The sequence below is a fragment of the Myotis daubentonii genome, chromosome X (assembly GCF_963259705.1).
Source record: "Myotis daubentonii chromosome X, mMyoDau2.1, whole genome shotgun sequence".
NCBI classification, from domain to species: Eukaryota; Metazoa; Chordata; class Mammalia; order Chiroptera; family Vespertilionidae; genus Myotis; species Myotis daubentonii.
Window position 1 is genome coordinate 27,841,669 of NC_081861.1, and position 25,718 is coordinate 27,867,386.

General features: G+C 39.8%; 1 protein-coding gene across 1 annotated transcript in view; it reads left to right on the forward strand.

Annotated features, from left to right (window-relative positions):
* Window positions 1-25,718, forward strand: part of GPC3 (glypican 3) — a 402,542-nt gene that overhangs the window by 258,194 nt on the left and 118,630 nt on the right. The window contains exons 4-5 of the mRNA XM_059680561.1: window positions 6,513-6,646; window positions 15,157-15,282. Of these exons, the coding sequence (XP_059536544.1) occupies window positions 6,513-6,646; window positions 15,157-15,282 (260 nt within the window). The remainder of the gene's footprint in view (window positions 1-6,512; window positions 6,647-15,156; window positions 15,283-25,718) is intronic.

Below are 25,718 nucleotides of genomic sequence, written 5' to 3' on the forward strand. Positions count from 1 at the left end.
GCATGGAGGGGGGGGGTCTCTCAGCCCAGCTTGCACCCTCTCACAATCTGGGACCCCTCAGGGGGATGTCTGACTGCCGGTTTAGGCCCAATCCCCCTCTCAAAATCTGGGACCGCTGGCTCCTAACCATTCACCTGCCTGCCTGCCTGATTGCCCCTAACTGTTCACCTGCCTGCCTGACCGCCCCCAACCCCTCTACCTGCCTGCCTCACTACCCCTAGCTGCTCGCCTGCCCGCCTGATCACTCCTAACCACTCTCCTGCTTGTCTGATCACACCTAATCACTCGCCTGCCTACTTCATCACCCCTAACCCCTCTGTCTGCCTGCCTCATTGCCCCTAGCTGCTTGCCTGCCTGCCTGATCACCCCTCACCACCTCTGCCTCGGGCCCCCACCACTGCAGCTTCGCCCGGAAGGATGTCTGGAATGATGTCCAGAAGGTCATTTAGCTGTTCAGTCTAATTTTATTATTATAGACTAAAGGCCTGGTGCACAGATTTGTGCACCGGTGGGGTCCCTTGGCCTGACCTGTGCCCTCTTATAATCCAGGACCCCTCAGGGGATGTCAGAGAGCCTGATTCAGCCCAATCCCCACAGGCCAGGCTGAGGAACCTCTCTGGGTCCAGGGTGCAGGTGAAGCAGATTCGGGGCGACAGTGCCCCAGCAGCAATCTAACCCAAGGCTGATTCCATGAGGAATCGGGCTCCCTCCTCCACTGCTTGGAGTGTCTGCTCCCTGGTGGTCATTGCACATCATAGCTACCGGTCAAATGGTCAGATGGTCACGTAGGCTTTTATATATGTAGATAACTGAAAAAGCCCTCTAGAGGCCCTCAAGTCTTGGTGGCCTCAGGTGCAGTTCATAAGAGGAAAGGAGTTGTGCTGATTACTGAGTACAATTCAGTGGGAGAGTCATCTTTTCTCTCAAAACCTGTCAGATTTTCAAGGGCGATATGATGTGTCCGTTCTTCTTGTGCCAGAGACTCACTAATGGGAACATTACCCTTTCTGCTTCTGCTTCTCCCCTTCCTCCACCTCCTCCTTCTTCTTTTATGGGCCATGCAAGTTAAAATACACACAAGCCTTTTATATACTTCTTGAGAAAGAAAATGTAAAGCCTTTCATTCATCTGTTTTTTAAATCAAGAGAAAAATAAATCTGTTAGGGTTATTTGAGAGTTGGAGAGAGTCAAAGGTACAATTTAATGCAGTCACACCCTCCCATCCCCATTTTGATATTTTTTAGGCTATCAAGCTAAAGGCTTAATCCCGGTGCATTTTTGTAGCCATAGGATTAATCTGGAATCTTCCCATTTGGGAGGAAATTATAAAGAATATACTCAGTCCAGATATAAGACTAAATCTGGTTTTGATTGTAGGAATTACAGATTTTGTAGCCAATGCAAGAATCTAACTTCAGAAGCCATGGTTTGGGGTCATCCTGCAGGCAGCAATGAGGGCCTACTTGAGGAGCCACTTCTCCCACACCACTTGGTATCCAGTGCATTAGTATGGTTTATTGATTCTTACCTGGCAGGCTACATTTCAATCACTCCACTAGAATAAAGGGGGTCAAATATATGGTAAAGGAACATGATTTGTCTTTTGAGTGTGGGCACAAAATATAATCGATAAATCATGTATCATGGAAAACAAACAAAACAAAAACCTGTTATGGGTGAGAGGAAGAAGTGGATTTGTAGGTCAGGTCTCTTGATATTCATTCTACTGAGCTCTTCACTATACCTTGCTGGGCCACAACAGTGTATTCTCCTTGTGTATGTACAAAGCCAGTACTTCTGGAGCCTGGTTAAAAAAGAATGGTGCTAAGGTTACTAGAATGACCTGTTGGCCTGAATACTGTCAGAAGCCCTGTCTTTTTGTGTTTCAAGTGTCATAACACTTCATAGCGCTATTGCTTTTCCTACCACAGGTTGTGGCACATGAATAAAGGCATCATTAGAAATCACAGTTCATGGAAAACAGAAAGGTGCTCTATTCCAAGTCTATTGATAGAGAGGCACTCACCTGTCCAATAAATTCACTTCACCTAACTAAATTTAAAGGTAACAGCATCCTTGACTAGGTACATTAGTCAATGAAAGGAAATTGGATATCACTTCTTAATTTAAGAACCTGAAAGTCCTGGGCAGGATACTGATTTCTAAAGTGTTACTTGGGAGGCTGGTTTCTTCAATAAGCAACTGCAGATTAATACTCAGGTCTCCAAGCATAGCCTGATTTTTCCCAAGTGTGAAGATGAAAGGACCTCTTTAATGTGAACACTGCATGTCTTTGTAAATTAGGTTTCCTTTTCATGTCCACTTCTCAAAATAAGATCATAACATTCACCTAAAGCTCACAGTGTGGAGGTGAAAGATGTGGGAGGCGGGGCCAAAGTGGGGAGGAGGGCTACATTTGACGCATTCTTTGTATATGAGAAGAATTTGCTTCATGGTAGATTTGTGGAAAGAAATACAGACAGCCTGTCTGATAAGATGTGGCACATTTCAGATTTCAGATAGGTAGGTGGGCATGTGGGCAGGGTGCCATTGTTTACCCCTTACCCTACACAGAGCTTTGGGAACTCAGCTCCATATGCCACATTGGGTTACTTAAGAAGACAGGTCAGACTACAGAGTGTCCACATTCTCATTTCTTCCTAACTTTCCTACTTTTGCCTCAGCTGCACCCCTTTCCAATAGGTGGGGAGAGATTCAAAACTTTTAGGACTTGCTATGGTCCAATTAGTATTCACTGATAAAAAGGACATACATTCAATGGGAAGGAATATTTCACAACTGTGAGTTGCAAGTAGACAAGTTACAGTGAAAGATGTGTGAAAGATTTTGATTTCAGGTGCTAGATTTGCACCAAGTGCTGGTCAAGAGAATGTGTCCTGTGCTCCTGAATGTGATGACTAAGAACATTTTGATCCTGGTTGAATAGACTTTCATGTTGATGTATAATGTTGAATGTACTTATGGAATATCTAAGTTATTTTTATCTTGCATTATTTGCTTTGGAAGTGATTGGAACATAACTCCCCAGTACAACCAGGCAACCCCCTAGCCTAAAGCACCCTACTAGACTGGTACCAGTTAGGCCAAACTCAGAGAATGCAGATTCTTCATTTGAAATTAATATTAGCCCAAGTCAAATAGCATTACATAAACACACATGAAAAATTCAGTATCATACATTCCAAAGCCAAATGGAATACAGTTGACCATTGAATTATGTAGGGTTGAGGCACTGACCTTCCCTCATACAGTTGAAAATCTGTGTATCACTTTTTTATATTTTTAATGTTTTTATTGATTTCAGAGAGAGAAAGGGAGAGGGAGAGAGAGATAGAAACATCAATGATGAGAAAGAATCATTAATTGGCTGCCTCCTGCACGCCCTCTACTGGGGTTCAAGCCCAAAACCTGGGCATGTGCCCTGGCTGGGAATCAAACAGTGACCTCTTGGTTCATGGGTCAAAGCTCAACCATTGAGACACACTGGCCGGGCTATGTATAACTTTTGACTCCCTGAAAACTAAACTATTAGTAGCCTACTGTAGAGTGAAAGTCTTACCAATAACATAAACAGCTATTAACACATATTTTGTATGTTATATACATATATATATATTAACACATATTTTGTATGAATATATATATATATATATATATATATATATATATATATATATATAATTGTATTCTTACAATAAAGTAAGCTAGAGAAACATGTTATTAAGAAAATCATAGCCCTAGCCGCTTTGGCTCAGTGGATACAGAGTTGGCCTGCGGACTGACAGGTCCCAGGTTCGATTCCGGCCAAGGGCACATGCCTGGGTTGTGGGCTCAGTCCCCAGTGTGGGGTGTGCAGGAAGCAGCAAGTCAATGATTCTCTCTCATCATTGATGTTTCTCTCTGTCTCCCTCTCCCTTCCTCTCTGAAATCAATAAAAATATATTTTAAAAAAAATCATAATGAATAGAAAATACATTTACAGTCCTGTATGTATTTACTGAAAAAAAAAATCCAAATATAAGTGGACCCACACAGTTTAAACTTGCATTGTTCCAGGGTCAATTTTATTTTAAAGTGTCTGCAACTTTTGTTTAATTCCCATTCAGATAAACTATTAAGAATAGCTAGTATGAATATTAGACTCTAGATGTTATTTCACAAATTGAGGCTATGCTAGTACTGATTCTAGATTTTTTTCTAATTCAAGAATTTATTTGTATATGGAAAACTTTCCCAAGCTATACAAACTAAACGTCATTTATGCCTTTATAAATAGATAAATAATTTAGTAAATATTATTGTGACCATCATGAGAAATCCAGAAGCAGGATTTTCTTTTAGTAGAATGGTTTGCTAGTCTTGATATGAAAAGTTTTCTTCCATTCACTTCAATTAATTCACCATTATTGAGTGCTGGGCAATGTAAAAAATCTAGTCTGAATTCTAGGGAGCTATGGAGGTACAGAATGACAAAGATATAATCCCTGTCTTCACAAGGTATTTCTACTATTTTTCCTAAAGTGTACAATCTATACATTAATCTGGGCTATTCTGACTATGTTTTCGAGGACTTGGAATTTGCCTCTCACACTGGAGGTGATATTGCATAAGCTTTGAAATCCAACAAATAGGTTTAAAGTCAGATTGAATCTACCACCCATTTGCCTTAGGCAAGTCACTTGACCTCCCTGGGCCTCAATTTCCTCACCTATAAAATGGGAGTAATAACATTTAGCATAGTATCTGGCACAAGGGAGACATATGGTAGCATTTATACTTCATATAGAAGTTCATTTAGGCTCCTTTCTGAAAGTGAAAATATAAAAAATCTACAAATAATTTAACCAAATTATTTAGAATTGAGATAAGAAAGCTGATGCCATTTTTCTATCATTGCTGTATGAGTGTAAAAGAGCTAGCAGTGGTTCTCAACCTTCCTAATGCTGCTACCCTTTAATACAGTTCCTCATGTTGTGGTGACCCCCAACCATAAAATTATTTTTGTTGCTACTTCATAACTGTAATTTTGCTACTGTTATGAATCATAGTGTAAATATCTGATATGCTATATGTGTTTTCTGATGTTCGTGACCCACAGGTTGAGAACCGCTGCTTTAGAGGGTGGCATCCAATAAATATTTTTGAATGAACAAATGAATAGATAGAGGGAAGGAGGAATAAAAGGGAAGGAGTTAGGTACAGCAGGAGGGGTTAAAGAGCAAGAGAGGAAAGGAGATAGACTTTCTTAAGCACTTATAGTCTTTAATATTCTCAGTACTAGGCTTATTCAATAACATGTGATTCATAGCTGATGATCCTGGCTATTGATTGGTTGGCTTGCCTTCTTCCTTCCCTTGGGCATTTGTAGAAAAGCCAGATGAGAAACTATATTGACATTTTTAAGAATGCCCTAGCTTAGCTCTTATAACAAAACTAGAGGCCCGGTGCATGAAATTCATGCATGAACGGGGTGTGTGTCCCTCAGCCCAGCCTGCACCCTCTCCAATCCCCTCAAGGGATGTCTGACTGTCATCTCACAATCCAGGACTGCTGGCTCCCAACCGCTTGCCTGCCTGCCTGCAAGATTGCCCCTAATTGCTTCTACCTGCCAGCCTGATCACCCCCTAACCACTCCCCTGCCAGCCTGATTGATGCCTAACTGCTCCCCTCCCGACCTGATTGCCTCTAACTGACCTCCCCTGCTGGCCTGGTCGCCCCTAACTGTCCTCCCCTTTAGGCCTGGTCACCCCCAACTGCCCTCCCCTGCTGGTCCGGTCACCCCTAATTGCCCTCTCTTGCCAACCTGGTTGCCCCTAACTGCCCTCCTCTGCAGGCCTGATCACCCCCAACTGCCCTCCCGTGCAGGCCTGGTCCCTCCCAACTGCTCTCCCCTGCTGGCCTGATCGCCCACAACTTCCCTCCCCTGGCAGCCATCTTTGACCACATGGGGGCAGCCATCTTGTGTGGAGTGATGGTCAATTTGCATATCACCTCTTTATTATTTAGAATGCTCATAAGGATGGGGAGCACTCTGTGCATGGGTGGCTGCTCTTCTATAACCGATTATTTTACACAGCTCTCATACACCCTCTCATCTTTTGCACTATCTCTACCTAAATTTTGCAATGCCCACTTGTGAACTTCTTCATACGTATAAATACCAAGTGCCATTAAAAGGTATCAGTAGCATAAGCCCTGTGTAGAGGGGTCCTCTCAAATGTGCACTCTACTATAGGGGGAAAAAAACATTTATTATCTTAGAAAAATCTCCGAATAGGCTGCACTTAGAGTGCCTCCACCCCCAGTCTTCAACATTCTTTTCCTTAGATGTTTCGTCCCCTTAAAAACATACCACCTTTTTTTTGTCACCAGTAATAGCTTAATTCTGCTCTTTAAAAAAAGTTGGGAAAAAATTGAAGTGCATTACAGAATTTGTTTCTACTATCATATCTGTGAAAGTATCATATAATTATATTGCTTTTTTTTTTCAGATTGGAAAGTTATGTGCCCATTCTCAGCAACGTCAATATAGATCTGCTTATTATCCTGAAGATCTGTTTATTGACAAGAAGGTATTAAAAGTTGCTCATGTGGAACGTGAAGAAACCCTATCTGGCAGAAGAAGGTGAGTCCATCCTTCTCCCCCCCCCCCCCCCCCCGCCCCCGGCTCTATTTTAGCATACAATTAGCAATTGTGTTTTAAGGTAAAAAACCATTGGAGTGAAGCTTTTTAAATACATGTTATTTAGTCCTTCTGAGTAGAGTTTTTGGTTAATTACATTCTATCATCTGTCAGTATTTTAAAAAAAGATATTGTATTATATCCAAGCTACATTTAAATGTAAATTGACCATATGTAAATATCAGTATAGCAACACAGGGTGGAATGAACTTCTGTATTCAAGATCTTTATTGATAAAACATTTTTGCTTATGATTTGGTCTCACCATTCCATGGCTTGGTTTCTGGATTTTCCCATTATTAGCAGCGTCCAGGATGAGTTTACCAAAAAGAAAATGTCAAGACACACTCATGTGTATACACATACTGCACACTCTACACATTCTTCTAAGATGATAAAATGAAAGATCCTGTTCCTATTTATTAAGTTAACAGTTAAGGAACTAAATTAAAGACTTTATTATTCTCTTCATTCCTCCTCCTTATATCCAGATTCCCTCCTTCCCAATTCTTGTTTCATGTTCATAAATAAGGGGTAGAAATTTGATAGGAAGCCCAACACAAATCCAGGAGAATTGCCTTCCCCAAAAGCAATACAGCCAATCCACCACTGGCTTACGATCTACTCCCTAATGACTTCAAGGACACTGGGAGACATCTGCTTACAGATGGAAATTTAAGAGACAAAATAAGTAACATCTCAGATATGGGCTAAATTATTTTATTCATATCCATTTACTACAGGTGGTTTTTAAATGGCAATTTCTAGTCATATATGATACAGTTTAGAGTGAGAGAAGACAGTAAGGTACCTTGAGAGATAGTCCTCCAAAGAAGGATATCAGGAAGTTCCATTTTCTTCTCTTTTGTTGACTTTCAAGCTAATGGATTCCTAGTTTCCCTGTGGCAGCAGTTTTCAAATGTAATTTGAGGACCCAAGGAGTCCCAGAGACCCTTTCAGGAGGTCTGTGTAATCTGCCTTTTGATAACTACATATCTATGTGAAGCTGGCTTTTGTTCATATACTTTAACCAAAAGAACATATTGCAGCTGATTAAATGCAGAAGCCAATGGGAGAACTTATCTGTCTCCTATTATGAGAGGCAGTAAAGATATTTTGCAAAAATGCAAAAACAATATCACTTTTCTTGCTTTTTTCATAAAAATGTTATTTATGTTAACATGTAATGGCTCATGATTGTTAGTTTAAAATCAATAATAAAATTTTAAGTTTTTCTGAGTTTTAATTTCTAAAGCAGCAAATATCAATAGATATATATCACATAGACAAAAGGTCTTTGGGGTCCTCAACAATTTTTAAGAGTGTTAAGGGGCTGTATTAGTTATCTAGTGCTGTATAACAAATTATCCCCAAACCGTGATTTAAAACAACAAACATTCATTATCTCACAGTCTCTGTCAGGAATTTGGGAACTGCTTAGCTGGGTGGTTCTCAGTCTCTAAGGAAATTTCAATCAAGATGTTGCTTGGGGCTGGTAGTCATCTGAAGCTTTAACTGAGGCTGGAGGATCTACTTTCAAGGTTGCTCACTTACACATTTAGCAAGTTATATGCTGGTTGTTGGAAGGTCCTCACCACATGGACCTCATGTGTATCTTTACCACATGGCCTCCAGCTTCCCCAGAATAAGTGATCCATGGAAGAGAGCAAGGAGAAAGCTGTTATGTCTTTAATGACCTAGTCTGGAAAGTGACATACTCTCAATTCTAACATGCTCGATTTGTTAAAAGTGAGTCACAAATTCTAGTCTACATTCAAGGGGGAGGGAAATTAAACTCCACCTCTTGAAGGAAATAGTATCAAAGAATGTGTGGACATATTTAAAAACCACCGCAGGTTCCTGGCACCAAAATATTTGAGAACCATTTCCCTATGGCATGAAGGTTCTCTGTGAAGTCTTTATTTTTCTGGGAAGGCAAAATTAGACCATTTCTCCAGGCTTTCTTTAACCCCTGACAGTCCTTTGTCCATTGTTCACCATTGCTTTCACTCTTTGCCCAAACCAATGAGGAATTAACCTGTCATTGATCTTTAACTGGTAGAAATTCCTTGCATATTAGACTGAAGCAAGTAATTTATATAATATTATATATTAATTATGAATAAATAAAATATAAATTCTAAGTGCAATATACTTTGTATTCAACTCAGCAGAATTTTAGAAAACACCTATTATGTGCCAGAAGATATACTGGGCACTGAAAATCAAGACACAGTCTCTGCTTTCCAAATCCATGTAATGTGGAAATAGACTTAAATACAAATAATTCCAAAACAGGTTTGTAAGTGCAAAAGTATGTCCAGAGTATATAGAAGCAGCCAAATGGAAAAGAGAAAACCTCTCTGCCCAGGGAGTTCTGGTGAAGGCTTCATGGGGGAGGTGGCATATGGATTTGTAACCGAATCATATGCAGAACTTTTTCAAAGTAAACACTCTAGCAGTCCCATTTTGAAATTACCATCAAACTTTGACACTTTTTTTTGAGTAAGTAGGAGGTTCAGCAAGGCCCTGCTGCCATGCCTTTTATCTTGGGCTCTGTGGAGGGAAAGAGAGGACTCTGTGGGTGTTGATACCCCTAGGGAAAAAGAAATTGATAAATGGGTTCTTGGCTGGGTACCCAGATTTATCATTTTGTTTATATTCCTTTTCGAACTTGTTACCCCAAAAGAAAAGAAAGGATAATAAGAAAAATTCCAAAGCCTGCAGACTTGAGTAAGTGGTAGTCAGGCAGGGCTCCTTTGGGTGTTGGAAACATGAGCCTGACCCATAATGCTTCTCATCTTTTTAGTAAAATGAATCCTTAGAGTCTGATGTAGGAGCCATTCTTTCTGAATTCTCTGGCAGAATAAGAAAACAAAACAGCAAGAGAGTGTCCAATTTCATTTAACTCCCTCAAATAGGCATTGTAAACCCTCTTAGGGAAAGAAAAGAATTGGGGATTAAGATGATCTCTGGTTAAATGCACTGCCCCCCTGCAATCTGATGTTATTGAAGGGCTTGTTTTGGCAATGTTAGTACCTCTGTAAATTTCTCAGTATGTTCTGCACAGCATTTCACACTGTCCAGTACAATGTATGTGCTGCCAGCACCCCTCAAACCCATGCTCAAACTCCAACCTCTGTGGTTAAAAATATGATAATTGGAAAGGAACCCTATTGTAGCATTCAGTCTGTGGAGGTTGTGAGCAAGCTGTCTGACTGAGTCTGATTATGAGTTGAAAAGCTCATTGCCTTATTAAAAATAACAGCACACAAAGAAATGCAGGATTCCTTTGGTAGCATTCAGAAGTCATCTGTTTGTTTTGTCTGCCCCCAGCTGGGTAGTGTGCAACACACAACTAATCTTAGAAATGACTTAGTTGAATTTAAGGGTGATTTCATATTCAACTGGTGGCCTGTGTATGGGACCCAATGTTCTTTTAAGGTATCAATATTGAAAATATCATCAAATTTAAAACGGTGAGGATAGGACAAGATGTACAATAATACAATCAGAATAGAAGAAATGAGATTTTCGTAGCTCTTTCCAACTCTAATATTTTCAGCACATCTCAGATGTCAGCCTCTTCCTTCTTTGCCCTTTTGAATGTCTCTTTCACCATTTCCCTTATGATCTGTTTTCCTTGTCATTTGCATATCCTCCATAAAGTTTGGTAGAATACATAAGCAATATCTTTCCCTTCCTGAACCCCCAAATCTGTAGTTGAATAGTCCATCCTGCATTTATATACCAAGCTTCTGGCCCAACTGCTGACCTGTGAAAAAGTCACACAATCCCTCCACCCTTGTGAAATTACATCTGTGTGTTCCAGCGTCCCCTTCCTGCACTCCTCCTCCTCCCTTTTCCCTCTGACTTGGTCTATAGGGGCAATAGATTAGGTGACACTAGTAAATGACCTAGAAAGAAAAGAACAAAAGCTGATCTCAGCTCCCTGGTCCAAATCAATGCTGACTTGCACTCTCTCTCAGATTGTTGCTCTGGTTTGGCTAGGCAGCTTTGTAAGTTCAATGGTGCTTTCCACCCTCCGAACAAAACAACAAAGTATGTCCTGAGTAAATCAATGAGTTTCGGGTCTGGTACAAGTAATTCTGCCCTACATTGGACTCTACTTCTTTCAACATTTGTCAACACCATCTATATGCTAAGTATTGTGTAAGGATTAGGCTGTGATGAATAGGAGGAGCTCCTCCTAGCCTAGTTTAGCGAACATACACACAAATAAATACTTTTCATACATTAGGAGGAAGTGCCAAAACAGTTATGTACAAAAGTATGGCAGCATTATAGATGGGGAAGTTAGCAGCTCTCCTGTGAGAGTCAAGAAAGGCTTCTTGTAAAAGGTGACTTTTGAGCTGGGCCTTGAAGAACTAGTAGAAATTCAACAGACAGACGAGAGAAAAAGGTGTTCCTGTCAAAGGGAGCAGTGTGAGAAAAAATTATTGGCTAATCTTTGGAATGGTAGAAAATTATAGTTTGGGGTCAGACTGTGAAGGTTTCTCTGCAGCAGCATTAAGCATGACCCTACATCATTTCAGTTATAACTATTTTAGTTTATGTGCTTTTGTGTGTTTTCCATTTTTTAAAGAATAATGAGCTCGTATTACTTTATATTGAGAGAAAAATAACCTTAATGATAGAGAAGTGTTCAGATCTGCAATTTGGGATGAAAGGCTATTTCTACTTTTAGTGATTTCCAATTAGTGCTGCTTTGATGCCTGCCCAAGCAAACCATTGCAAGAATGCAAAGGAAATACCTTCCCCCACAACCCAATATGGCAACTCTTCTCTTGAGGATGGTGAGATCCCTCAAGGGAAGATCATGTGCACCCAGCTGCAATATTTCAAAATGGCTCATGCATGCAAAGGGGCCCTGTCCTTTAGTTCCACATTTAACACATTGAATGGAAACCTCTATGAAGAGACTCTTTTTTCCTGAGCAGACTGCTGTAAGCAAGTGTTTGGTTTGTCCTAAGTGATATCCATGGGCCCCACTATTTATGTGTCAAATGGTTTGTTTGGCATGTGTGTATTAGAATAAAGTGAAATTGGAATCAAAGAGCATGCCCTTCAATCAAATTATTTTTCCCATCACGGGCAACTAATTGTCCAAACTTTCTCTTTTTTTTTTCCTAGAGACAATTCAGTTAAGCAGACTGCCTTAGTTCATGGGTGGAGATTTTTTTGTAGTCTGTCATGCGTTACTAGCACAAAGAAAAGAAATCTTGACTGAGGCATGTATGGGTAATTAGTATGTCACTTAATTTAAAGAAAGATAGTTTCAGCCTTAAAGAAAGAGAGAAATCGAAATATTCAACTGATCTCCTTTAAAAATTGTAAGCATGGCAATAGAAAGCGTCATTTAAGAAAACATAAAAATAAAATACACTTAATTCCCATGCCAGAACAAGTTTAGGAAAGAATGACAATGAAGAGGAGAAATGAGAGAGGCTCAGTAAACTCAGTAGGAGGTAAACTACCCCTGTCACTCTCTACTGCTTTCTGGCTATGGTATCAGAGGACATTATCACCCACCTGTTGTCACTCTCTTTTGAAAAGCTCATTAATTCCCCAACAGTTTAGAAAGTCTTTCTTCTACCTTGCAAAATAGTATTTCTGGATTTATTTTCAAAAATCAAATTTTCTTTTGGAAACCAAGGTTTATTTTCTCACAGTGTTAGAAGGTTTTGCATGAAGGAATGACCTACATGTAACACTATACTTGAGGACTCAAAAGCATTGGCCAGTCTGCTAGATGTGCTGGTACCCTGCTCTTTATTCTCCCAAACGTGGGTACTGTCTCATCCCATAGGCCCTGGGAATTATTTGAGAACTGGCATTTATTTCATTATTCTTAGGTTTTTCCTAATAAGATTCACCTTCGAGTCTAATCAGGTTCTAATGGAAATAATATACACTAAGAATAAAAAAGAACTCAGTGAACAAGTCCGTCGAGAAGAAAAGGTTATAGCCCAGCTGGTGTTGCTCAGTGGTTGAGCATCGACTCGTGCACCAAGAGATCATGTTCGATTCCTGGTCAGAGAACATGCCCAGGTTGTGGTTTAGATCCCCATTAAGGGGACATGGCAGGAGGCGGCCAATTGATGTTTCACTCTCACATCAATGTTTCTCTCTCCCTCTCTCTTCTTTTCTCTCTAAAAATCAATAAAAAAATCTTTAAACACACACACACACACACACACACACACACACACAATATCTTCCCAGGTCCATCTTGTATGTCCTATGATGGTAATAAGTACCCTATAAAGTAGGATGGCGTTTTATTTCCCCAAGTTACCTTGTTTAATTTTCAAAAAGGTTCCCCTGAGTTCTAGAATTTAATGACCCAGACTGTGGTTACATTATTGACATTCTTTGTGTGTGTTTTTTTCAACATTTATCTTGTTCCCATCAATTAAGATCCTTCCATACTAAAGTATGAGATCTTACATTTATTGTAGCCCCTCATTCTCTTAACATTTAGATAGACTCTCTCTGAACCCTCACCAATTTTTTGGTGATCTTTATCATTACCAAAAAAAAGTCAAGAGTTAGGAGACTAGGAGATGTTCAGAGTGGTGTTGTTGTTGTTTTTTAACTTCTAGGGAAGTCAAATTGGAAGGCTTTTCTACGAGTTCAATTTTTCTTACCATGTGCTATGTTTAGTGAGAGAGTTTGGAGGGAGGAGGAGGCCTAAGGGAAACTCTTTCATTAAAGAGTGAGCCATTGCTTCTTAGAGACTAATGGCCATATTCCATTACCTCATGGAGAGGGGGGAATTACTCAGCCTCAGCCTTTAGTCTTTCAGTTTCCACTCTTGGGGACTGTATTATTACCTTGTAAAACAGAGCATCTCTCCTATTAGCATTAATTGAACCCATCTTTTTCCTCTGTGAGAAGCTATAATGTTGACTTTTATTTTCAGAGCCCTGTATTGAGCCTCTTCACTTTGGAAACTGATGGATCTCAGCCACCAGAAATTAGCTGTGAGGGGTTTGAGCATAGCAGAAAGCAACTTTTGGGGTATCAGGAGTTATATATATCTCAATAACCTTTCTTGAGTTATTCTGTCCATCACTCTGCCTTCACTGTAATCCGAGCCTTTGTGAAGCTGTGCTGATTATTATAAGTTCTCTGTCTTTTAAATCATTAGTTGAAATGAAATGTTTTATGGTAATAAAATGGAAAATGGCATTAGATACAAGAAAATAATTTCTACCAGTCTCCCTCTTTTGGCCAGATTTGAGAACAACCCCCAAAAGGCCTTTCTGGGCTCAGGACTCCCACCAGTGTCCAAATGAGATTCAGACCTATGGCTCCTCCAGAGACCTATGTATCAGACGAATCCGTTCTTAGCCTGGAGACAGAATTGAATAATTAGTCCACTGCCAGCAAATTCCTTGGCAGAGTCTCCAAAAACTTTGTAGAGACTTAAGATAGACTTGGATATGAAGCACTCTTTAATTTCCTTTCTACCAGGAATATCACTTTAGAAAATAAAAAAGTATTTTATTTTTGTTTACCACTGGCTATTTATTGCATAGATATTTTAATACTTCTCTATAAGCATATCTACACCTCTCCAATCTGTAATGTTTTATGTTGTGTGTCCATGTATATCAGTAACAAGAAAATAGGCCAGAAATTTGGTTGAGTATTTATGTGTGTGTTCTCTCTCTCTCTCTCTCTCTCTCTCTCTCTCTCTCTCTCTCTCTCTCTCTCTCTCTCTCTCTCTCTCTCTCTCTCTCTCTCTCTCTCTCTCTCTCTCTCTCTCTCTCTCTCTCTCTTGTCTTATCTAGCATAAAATCCAAAGCAAATAAATAATAAAATATACTAGAACTCACTCCCTTCTCTCTCCTCCCTCCTCCCATAGGAACTAACCACAATGTACAGACAAAGAAACCTTCCTCCTCTAGCAGTTTCTCTGACTATATTATCAGAATTTCATAGAGCTTATACTGCTATGAGCTCCCTGCAATTCTGATCTGCAACTATTAGCTAGAGCCTACATGGAAGGGGGCCATCTCCAGGGTAATAGCATTGTAAATTACAATCAATGCACTCAATTACACTCAGAAACCAAAATATATGTAGTGCTCCAGTGTGCTTTGTAATCAGCACCTTTGAGAATGTAGGTAACAGCATTCTGAACAAAAAATAGAAGCTGAATATGTGAGAAAACGAATGGTGGAATTAAATCATCATTCTGATAGGAACAGCACCTTATATGGCAGACAACTTTTTTCTCATATAATTTTATTGATTTTTGTAAAAAACAAAATTGTGGCCTTTTAGCCAAGAATGTCTTTAAAACTCATTTATTGCTTTAATCAGCCTGGTAGAGCCTTTCTGTCATGCTGATAAGGAAATTAAACTTTTCTCATACTGGGTTTACTTGCCTCTTATGAACAGATGTTTTGTTTTTCTTTCAGGGAACTAATTCAGAAGCTGAAATCGTTCATCAGCTTCTATAGTGCTTTGCCTGGCTACATCTGCAGCCATAGCCCTGTGGCCGAAAACGATACTCTTTGCTGGAATGGACAAGAACTTGTGGAGAGGTAATCTTTTTTGAATGATAAATATAGCAGTATTTGAGGAATAATCATCATACATCAATCTCAGGATAATTATGTCTTCTCTTCCATTAATTTCACAAGAAAAATTTTAGGAAAAACATACATATGAGCATCTATGACATGCCAGATGCTTTCTGTAACTTATAGACCTCAGAATTTACAAACTTGGAAGCACATAGAGAATTATATATTCAATTGTTGGCTTCTTCCAGCTCCTAATTATGTTGGCCATATTCATTGATTGATTAGAAGAAATCATATTCATATTAATAGCTTTAATTTATTGGAGTTAACTACATATTAAGCGCAATAGTAAGTATTTGTCTCTATTAACTCTCTTTATCCTTACACCAATCCTGTGAAATAGATACTGTTATTTTTTCCTGCTTTAGTGATGAAGGTGAAGGAAAGAAGAAAGGGGGGGGAAGGAGTACTATTTCACTGAGCAATTTTAATGAATTATTTTACTATTTGAGTGTTTGTTAGTATAATCTGTTTTAACATCCATCATTGATGAACAATGTGCTCATAACTGGAAAGGAAATAATATATATTCATTTATTCAGCAAATATTTACTGAGAACCTTCTAACTGCCAGTCATCTTGCAATGAATGAAACAGGAAAAATTTCCCGTCCTCACAGAGCTTTCATTCTAATGGGCTAATTGGCTTTGCATGTATAAGGAATATCTTGCAATTAAGGAATTAAATCAGGGAGGCTGAATGCTTAGGACACCACATGGAGTTAAGGAACATGCTTTTAAAAATGTTTGTACAAGTGGTAGCATGTTTTAGAGGGTGTACAGAAGAGACCTGAACTCGAGTTCTGAATCTTTTATGGATTATTAGTTGCTTAATCTAGGGCAAATGACTTAACCTCTCTGAGCTTTGCTTTCCCCATCTAAAATATGGTATGGTTATATTAGAGCCCCTCTGCCTCTGACAATATGTGTGTTTTTCCTCATTCATTCATTCATTCATTCATTCATTCATACTTTCAACATTTATGTTTTGAGATACTATACGTTAGGCACCAAACTAGGTGCTAGGGATATGATTGGTGCTAGGGATATGAGCGTGAACAAGACAGGCAAGTTACCTGCTTTGAGGAGCGTACATTGTAGTGAGAACCAATATCAGGACATAGGTTAATTAATCATGAAGCTAAATGGAATTAAATAGCAATGTAATGTAATGGACAGAGGAAGGCTTTGAAGTCAGAGGAACTTGAGTTTGCATCTCAGTTCTGCTGTTTACTGTGTGTGGCTTTGGGTGAGTTACTTAGAAAGGCTGAATGTCCTTCTCTTTAAGGGAAGGATATCTCACAGGGTCATTGTAATTGTTAGATGAGGTCATAAATCTAAATCCCCTAGCAGACTGGTACACACTAGAAGTTCAATTCAGGTTACTTCTCTTCCTTCCCCCTCCCCCCTCTACCCTCTACCCTCCTCTTCTCAATACAAGGTAAAACACATGCATGAAAATAGCTTGTTTCTCAACTAAGCTATTTTACTGAACTGGGACAGTGAGAAGGAGATGGTAATGAGACTGAGGTTGGATGCCACCCTCTGTGAGGCACTGAACTTGCCTGAAGGTACTTTCCTGTAGCAAATTCAAATCAGGCTGAAGGGATTAATGGTCCCAGACAGTCCACTGCACTCTGGAGGAATAGTGTATATTTATCATTCTAAAAGCTCATCAGGTACTAAGTAGAATCATGAAAATATACCTATTATGACATATTTTTTGAATTGTCATAATAAAGCATTTGATATTTGGCTTTCTATAAAGTAGATGCTTTAAAACAAGCATAAACTATAGTATTAAAAAGAAAACTCCCAAAGGTCAAATATATGGTTCTTGCATAAACTTGATGAGAAACCATCCCAGTCACTCACCTACTAGTATGTTAGTTAGTATGGTGAAAAATGAACAACTCCTGAGTACTAATTTGTTTTAAGCAGCATATCTTCTAATAATTATCTCTTACTAAAAAGGAAATTTTAGTTTACTTTAGTTTACAATATATTTATTTATCAGTGCAATCAATCATCCATTTATTTACTCATTTAACCAATATTTGAGCACCTAATATATATCAAGTACTAATATTGGTTTCTTCACTGTTGTGAATATTGAAAGCAAATGATGCAGTTTTAGTTCATTGCAAAGATCCAGTTTTAGTTCTGACCACACCTACATTTTGTAAGTTAGTGGGATTTTTTTAAATTGAATTTTGCTCATATATACTACTTCATGTCCAGTATACTTTTGTGAAGGATGTTGCCCTGTGGCCAAGAAAGTCCTCTTGGTGGAACCCAAAGCCTGTTAGATTTGTATGGGTCCAAAGTTAGCTAAATGTACCTATGCTCCATTAAAAGAACCCTGTTGACTGAAATATTTTTGTTTAATATGCTAGCTTCGTATATCTTAGGGTATTGAACAAAATAATAAAATAAGTATTATGGTATGGAAAAAAGCTATTATTCCAAACTCCTGTTTATATTCTTCTGAGAAATATTTTTTAAACAACTTTAATTGTTGATATATATTCTCCAGGAAAGGAAGGAGGGAAGGAAGGAAGGAAGGAAGGAAGGAAGGAAGGAAGGAAGGAAGGAAGGAAGGAAGGAAAGAAGGAAGGAAGGAAGGAAGGGAGGGAGGAAGGGAGGAAGGAAGGAAGGAAGGGAACAAAGAAAGGAGGAAGGAAGGAAGGAAAGAAGGAAGGCAGGAAGACAACAAAAGGAGGAAGGGAGGAAGAAAGAAAATCACACATATTTGTAGACAGAATAAGGATAATGTAATCCAGGAAGTAACTCTTTCGTGGTTAGTACCCTCAGGTTATAATTAACTCATACTTAAATTACTGACCTAATGCAATGATGGGACTAGGGAATAGTGTCAAACTAGATTTTTTAGAAATTACTTATCAATATACATTTAATAATATGAAGTTCTGTAGCCTGAGGACGTGTGTGCCCTCTATTTGTACCATTTATTAAGGTAAGTTTTGTACTACATGTCTCATCTATATATAGTTAAAACCTTTTCAGAGCTTTTCATTGAATTTCTCATTTAATTTAGTTTTAAGTAACAGTTGCAATTGCATATTGTCAATAGATTCTAACTTTGTTATTTTTATAGGTTAGGTTTGTGTTTATTTGAAAATATTTTTCTTTTAGTCAACAAAATTTATAAAGTTCAAAGATCCTAATAGAGAATGAGACTTCCCAGTGGAGATACCTGATTAAAAAAATATATTGACACTGAAGAAAATATAAATATCCATATCAGCTATGTTATCAGAGCTATTTATACCCCCCTACTATGGATGTACAGATCCCTCAACTTTTAAAAAGTTAAGTAAGTCATTGTATCTCTAAATAAAGTAATATTTCACATCCTTTTCATTTTTATCTCTTATGAATCCAATCAATAGAAATATAAATGAGGAGAGGGTTTTCACAGATCTAGTCTCAGGGAGTACCACATAAGCCTATCATTTGTCCTCACCTCCCCACAACCACCCAATATTGGCTTCCAGGATTTAGTCAGAATCTTTGAATTAGCAAGCTTGACTTATATGAAATTTTCTCTTTCATGTAAGCCATTGTATATACTGTGGGCAAAGGTTTCCTATAATTGCCAAAAGCAGAAAATTCTCTAATTTTTGCCTTTGTGAAACTGCAGAGCATTTCAATTAGAGAATCCCTAAGGCCAAGAGAAAAGTAAACAACCTATGGAAGTAAGGTAACTGCATTGGCACTGAAATTACCTATATGAAGAATGAACAGTTTAGTAAATACATTCTTAAACACCTTTTTAGAACTGTTAGGCCAAATCCTATATAATAAAGAGCTAATGTGCAAATGGCCATCACACCTTCACGTCATCATGCTGTAACTGCTCAGACACTCAACACTGGGGAGAGAGAAATAGGAACCAGCCAGGCCCAAATAAGCTCGTGAGAGGAATGGGGACCAGCCAGGAACAAATGAGCTTATGAGAGAGGAATGGAGACCAGCCAGGCTGCGGCCCGGGAAAAGGACAAGCCGCCCACCCCGTGGTCCCAGATGCCTGCAGCTGTGGCCGGCCGGGGCAAAGCCAGCCCAGGTCCTGGGTGCCTGTGGCCAGCCAGAGGGAGGGAAGCCCAGGTCCTGGGTGCCTGCAACTGGCCGGAGGAGGGAATCCTGGGTCCAGGGTGCGGGGTGAGGCAGAGGCAGTTAGGGGCAATCAGGCCAGCGGGGGACCAGTTAGGGGCGATCGGGCAGGCAGGCAGAGGGGTTAGGGGTGATCAGGCAGGCAGGAAGGTGGGTGCTTAGGAGCCAGAAGTCCTGGATTGTGAGAGGCAGTTGAACATCCCCCAAGGGGTCCCGGATTGGAGAGGTTGCAGGCTGGGCTGAGGGAACCCTCCCCATGCATGAATTTTGTGCACCGGGACTCTAATAAGAGGCTAATATGCAAATAGACTGAATGGTTAACAACCAGTCGCTATGACATGTGCTGACCACCAGGGGGTGCACGGAACATGGTGGGCATTGACAGCAGGCAGCAGAGCACGGAACATGGTGGGCATTGGCCATGGTGGGATGGCGGAGCAAGTGAGCAGGATTGCCAGACCAAGGCAGGGCACCGGTTGCTGTCATGGGGGTGAGCCTCTGGTGGTTACTGAAAATTCTTTGCTCCCGTGTGCCACAGTCACACCCGGCACTCACACCTGCTGCCAGCACCCGGTGCTGGTCCTGATCTCTTGGTGCCATCAGTGGGTAGGAGCAGCAGCTGCCAGCCCTGGTCACCCATGAGGGCTTTTCCAGTTCCCTCTGCTCCTAAGGGGCGATTGGGGCAGCAGCTGCCACTCACCCCCACTAACAATGCAGGCCTTAATCACACCCACTGCTGGCACCGGCCCCAATCGCCCTGTGTTGTCAGTCGGTACTAGTGGGGCCAGGGCTGTCAGCACATGGGAGTGGCGATGGCAGGAGCGGGGCTGGCAGCAGACAAGGGACTGGGGGCCACGGCAGGAGGGGCTGGGTGGGGGCAGGGAGGATGGGCCGAGACCTGCTCCTGTGCCCACCACAGCCTCACAGCCCAAAGTTCCTTTTCAAGGTGCACGAATTCATGCACTGGGCCCCTAGTACATAGATAATTTAATGAAATTTTCATTCTTCTTCTGGATGATTCTGTATGTAAGCCCCATTTAATACTGTATATAAGCCTCATTTTATTGTTTAATTAAGTGTAACTATTTAAACCTCTACATGTTAAAAAAAAAAAAAACCTAGTTGGAGAGAAAAATGGTTTTGTCTTTACATATAACATCTGACAATTCAGATTCATTCAACAAAAATTTAGTATTTGTTATATACTACATCCTGTGTGGCATACAGTAATAAGTAGAATCCAGTGCCTATGCCTGCTGAGGAGTTTACAACTTATTGAGAAGTATAAGGGGGGGAGGGGGGGGAATAAACAAGCATCCTTCCTCAGCAGTCCAGGGATTTCCCCTCAGAGGCATCACAACAGAGGCTCTACCTGTTTTTATTGAATGTGCGTGCGTGCCCGTGTGCGTGCGTGCCCGTGTGCGTGCGTGCCCGTGTGTGTGTGTGTGTGTGTGTGTGTGTGTGTGTGTGTTTTATAGAGGTGAAATTCACATAACATAAAAATTGACCATTTAAGGTGTATAATTTAGTAGCATTTAGTTTATTCACACTATTCTACAATTATCACTTCTATCTAGTTCCAAGACATTTCATCACTCCAAAGAGAAACCATTTACCCATTATTAATCACTTTCCGTGTTCCCCTTTCTCCAGCCCCTGGCAACCAACAATCTGTTTGTTCTCTGTCTCTGGATTTACCAATTCTGAATTTTTTATATAGAAGGAATCATTCAGTTAACTAATGTTTTGAAGATTCATTCAAGTTGTAGCATGTATTATTACTTCACTACTTTCTTTGGCCAAATAATATTTTATTGTACAGGTATAACACATTGTTTTCTATGCATTTTTAATGAACCCTGAGCAATTAATGCTCTATCAGGTTTCTTCAACCACATCTGGATTCAGCGTGGCTCACCCTTTACTTTGAGGACAGGGCAGCCAAACTGTCAGGCCTACCATCCCCATCATACTTGACCACCACCTCTCCTTGACCTGGCCTCAATTCTGTATGTCTTTCTCTATATGTCTTTGCAATTATTCTTCCCTGAGTCTTTTTTTTCTCAATTCTACGTGTGTGGTTAACTTGCCCCTCCTATAATCAGCACACCTCCTATAGGGGTTTATACTTCCCTTGTGACTTTGAAGCTTATCAATTCTGCTTATACAGCTACTTGTACTTTACTTTGTAGCATGATGCTTTAGTTCCCTTTGTGATTCATTCTTAAGCTGATCTTGATTCTCCTCTGTCATGTTACTGAGCTGGATGGGATTGACAAAAACCACATAGAGGCAAATTTCAAAGTTGCATGGCAATCATAAAAAAATCATCAAAGTAGTGGGTTTCAGCGCACAATTTTGGGGGATTTCTGCTCCAGGATGTATTAGCTTTCTCTTATCTGAGTCTCAGTTTCCCCCTATGTACAGTGGAGTTATTAATTTATACCTGAAAGGATTATTAAGAGGATTCAGAGAGATTGTGAAATGCAGGGTATAGTGCCTGGAACACAGTAATCCCTCAAGAAATTGTAGCTATGATTGCTCTTATTCAATAAAACAAGCCAAGTAAAAACAGATGTTGTAATTCTTTACTGGAAGATAGATGGAGTTAGGCCTGATTTTAGCTCCCTTCAATGATCCACAGCTTCACCCACTCCCTCTCATTATTATCTTATTTCTTCTGTCTCATGCAAAACAATAACAACAGCAGCAAACACACACACACAACAACAACAACAACAACAACAACAACAACAACAACAAATCAAAATCCCTATATCTGGTCCTGCGTGGTGCAAAATGTGGGCATTTGGATCTACTAGGGATCAAGTGAAAGTTATTTGCATCTGAGAGTATGTACTGGATGACCTCCCTCCCTTGAATATCTTGTTTTATAACAAGAAGTTTCAATAGTTCCTCCTAGGACTTCATAGTGATTAACCCAGGCAGTCTTCCGAAATTACTTACATTGTAAGCCAGAATTGGTCTAGTTGAACGTCAGATCTAGTTAACCTATGCTCTAAAGTCCTTTCTGTTATCCTTGGGTTAACCTTTGAGGAAAAAGAGAGAAATCATTAAAATCAGTCATGTTTTCCCAATTTTTCAAGCCAATGAATTTTATTCTTTTCTTTGAGTTTAGCTTTGATCCTTGGGTTTGTTACCTTATAATGAAGTTCTTTTTTCCCCCATGAAGGAAACTTTATTTTAACTTGTAGCTCCAGGATCACAACTGCTTCCTACTTTTTGCCCATATTTTACTGATCCACATGTCACATGGATTTTAAACCACCCTGGTTTGAACCACTCATTTGCCCATGCTGACCCCTTCCTTTCTTTGAGGAACAGCTTCAGGCCAAGAGCTGAAATGAGTTCCTGTTCAACAGAAGCCAGAGTAAAAACCATCCTCACTCAAGACGGGTATATATACCAGCTTTGGATTGGAGGGACATGTTGGAGGGGATGGTGCTACACAAGAACTCAGGCTGAAAAGCTAATTTCCAAATACTATTAGAGAGGACTAAAACAAGGACCATCATGGCTTACCCCTACTTATCCTTAACTCAGTGGCATTTCTTCTGAGGAGCCTATATCCTCCTGCTCCGTGCCCTAGCCTGGGTTAAAGACCCCCTCATCATGTAGATATACCTAGCATATCACCAGTGACCCTGTATTACATGTCTGTCACTATTCTTCTACTAGTTCCTTCAAGACAAGTACTGTTTATTCTATCTAAATTTACTCATTGTTAGTTTACCTGGAAGAGAGTAGACTCTCCATACATGTTTATTGCATCCAGCCGATGAACTGACAAACATACCTGTTGGTAACAAACTTGAATCTAGCATCCTTATCGTATGTCTGTGTGCTTTTGGGCAGGGTACTTAAACTCTGTTTTGTTTTCTCCTGTGAAATTGTGAAATTAATGCCTCCCTTGCATACCTCATAGGGTTGTTGTGAGCTTCCAATAAAAATATATATGAAATGTCTGTGAAAATTATGAAACATCCTTCATAACTTCTTAGATGTTGTTGTAGAAAAGTAGATCAAATACAGAGGGAAGTTCTACTCTGAATAAATGTTGGCTAATTAACACAGCATTACTGGGCTCTCTCTACAAACACGGCCCCATTGGCAGCTTCTTGAGTATCTCTTTCTATGCATCTCTTCAGAAAATTACTTTTTAATTTTTTTCCTTAAGCAAATCCATCTATCCCCACAAATTCTATTTTTAAACAAGTTTGGTCCATGCTGCTGAATAAGCCAATTGGCCCTGGATAAGGAAATACATTAATGGGTGGGAGCATCTGTTTAAATTAATGAAAAATCTGAGTGACAGAGCATTTTTAAATAAATCAGTTTTATTACTTTTAAACACATATAATAACAGTGCTGGGAATATAACTTGGAGAAAGCAGCAGTATAGAATCAAAGCAAACAAATAAGAATCATTGATAATGAGGCTATTGCTGTATGAATGTCCTGCTAATGACCATCTTCCTCAAATTGGGTAATACTCTCTTGGAAAATCCATTTATTTAAGAAACTTTTTTGGTAGGAGATTACCTTTTCATTTTATTTTAACTTCTATTATCATCATCGTCATCATTAATTTTAATTTTTATAATGCTCTACAGATTACAAACTCTTCTCATATACACCATCTCATTTATTCTTTTTTATCTATCTTTATTGTTGAAAGTATTACAGATGTCCCCCTTTTTTCCCATTGACCCCCTCAACTCAAACTTACCCCTCAAAGGCCTTCACCACACTATTATCTGTGTCCATGGGCTATGCATATATGCATATAAGTACATTTACACTATGGAATGCTATGCACCTGTAAAAAAGAAGGACCTCTTACTCTTTGAGACAGCATGGAGGGACCTGGATAGTATTATGCTAAGCAAAATAAGCCAGAGAAAGACAAGTAAGACATTATCTCACTCATATGTGGAATCTAATGAACAAAATAAACAAAATAGATTCAGAACAAAATAGATCCAGAGATGTAGAAGCATGGAACAGACTGACAAATCTCAGAAGAAAGGTGGGGGTAAAGGGCTGAGTGGGGAGATATTAACCAGAGAAGAACTTTTTTTTCTTCATAGACAAAAGGAAGTCTCATCTAACAACAGTGTTCTATGCTCTGGTTATAGCAAATAGTAATTTCCTATAGCAATCAATGGTTCCACTTTGCCAGAGACTTTTCAGTTTGGGCACACAAAGTCTTAAGTCCTAGGAAACCTTTCAATCCCGGCAAAGAGAGATTTGGTCACCTACTGACAGTTATGCCTCTAGAAGCTCATAAATATGTGGGAAATGTGCATTTGTTAGGGGATTTACATTGGAGGGATGAAGGATTACTGGGAGAGCTACAGCTTACCCATTCTGTTGGTTTTTCTACTTTCCCTGTTGAACTTCTCTTACCTTTTTCTTCCTGAAGCATTCTGACCACTTTTCGTTTCCCTTTGCCCCCCACCCCAAATCTGTCTACAGGTGAAGTGAAACTTCAGAAAGCAGAACTGAAACAGCAGAGGTGGTTAATGACGATAACAGCTAACATTTCTATGGTGCTTGCCATGTGCCAGGCACAGTGCTAGGCACTTTGTGCACATTAAATAAGTTCATCCTCACAACAGCCTTTTGAGCTGAACATTATTATTATCCCCACTGTACTGATGAAGTTACTTACTAAAAGCCACAGCACTACTAAGGGAGATGGGGTCCAAATGCAGGCAGTCTATGCCCTCTTACCCACTACACTGCCCTGCCTGTGAAATACCTGGCTTGTCTCCTTCATGGGTTCAAAGCTCTCCTGCCTTCTTCCTGTTCTTTATGGGAATCCTGATCTAAGCTTGCCTTCCTCTCTAGTCCAGAAGACCTGGAATGGAAGTTCTGTTCAGGTTTTCCATGGCCTGTGCTACTAAGTCCCCTCCTTTCCTTGGTCTCTTCTTGGTCCAGGTCCACTAAAGTAGAAGTACCTTTCCTGCCTCTCTTACCATGTTTCTCTACTCTCAGATCTTTCCAAGGCTATTAGGTGGCATTCCCTGGGAGAAAGAGCTAATGACCTTTACCCACCCCCAAGGCAAGCCTTTCATTCAACTCTCCTCTACACACATGGCTCTTATAATACAGCTGTTGCCTGTGTATCCCCTATGGAGCTTTGAAGCTTATGCAAGAAGAAACCTCTTTAGCTCTAGATTAGGGGTCCAGGCTTGGTCCTAGCTCTACCATGGGTTTGTTGTGTGATATTGAGCA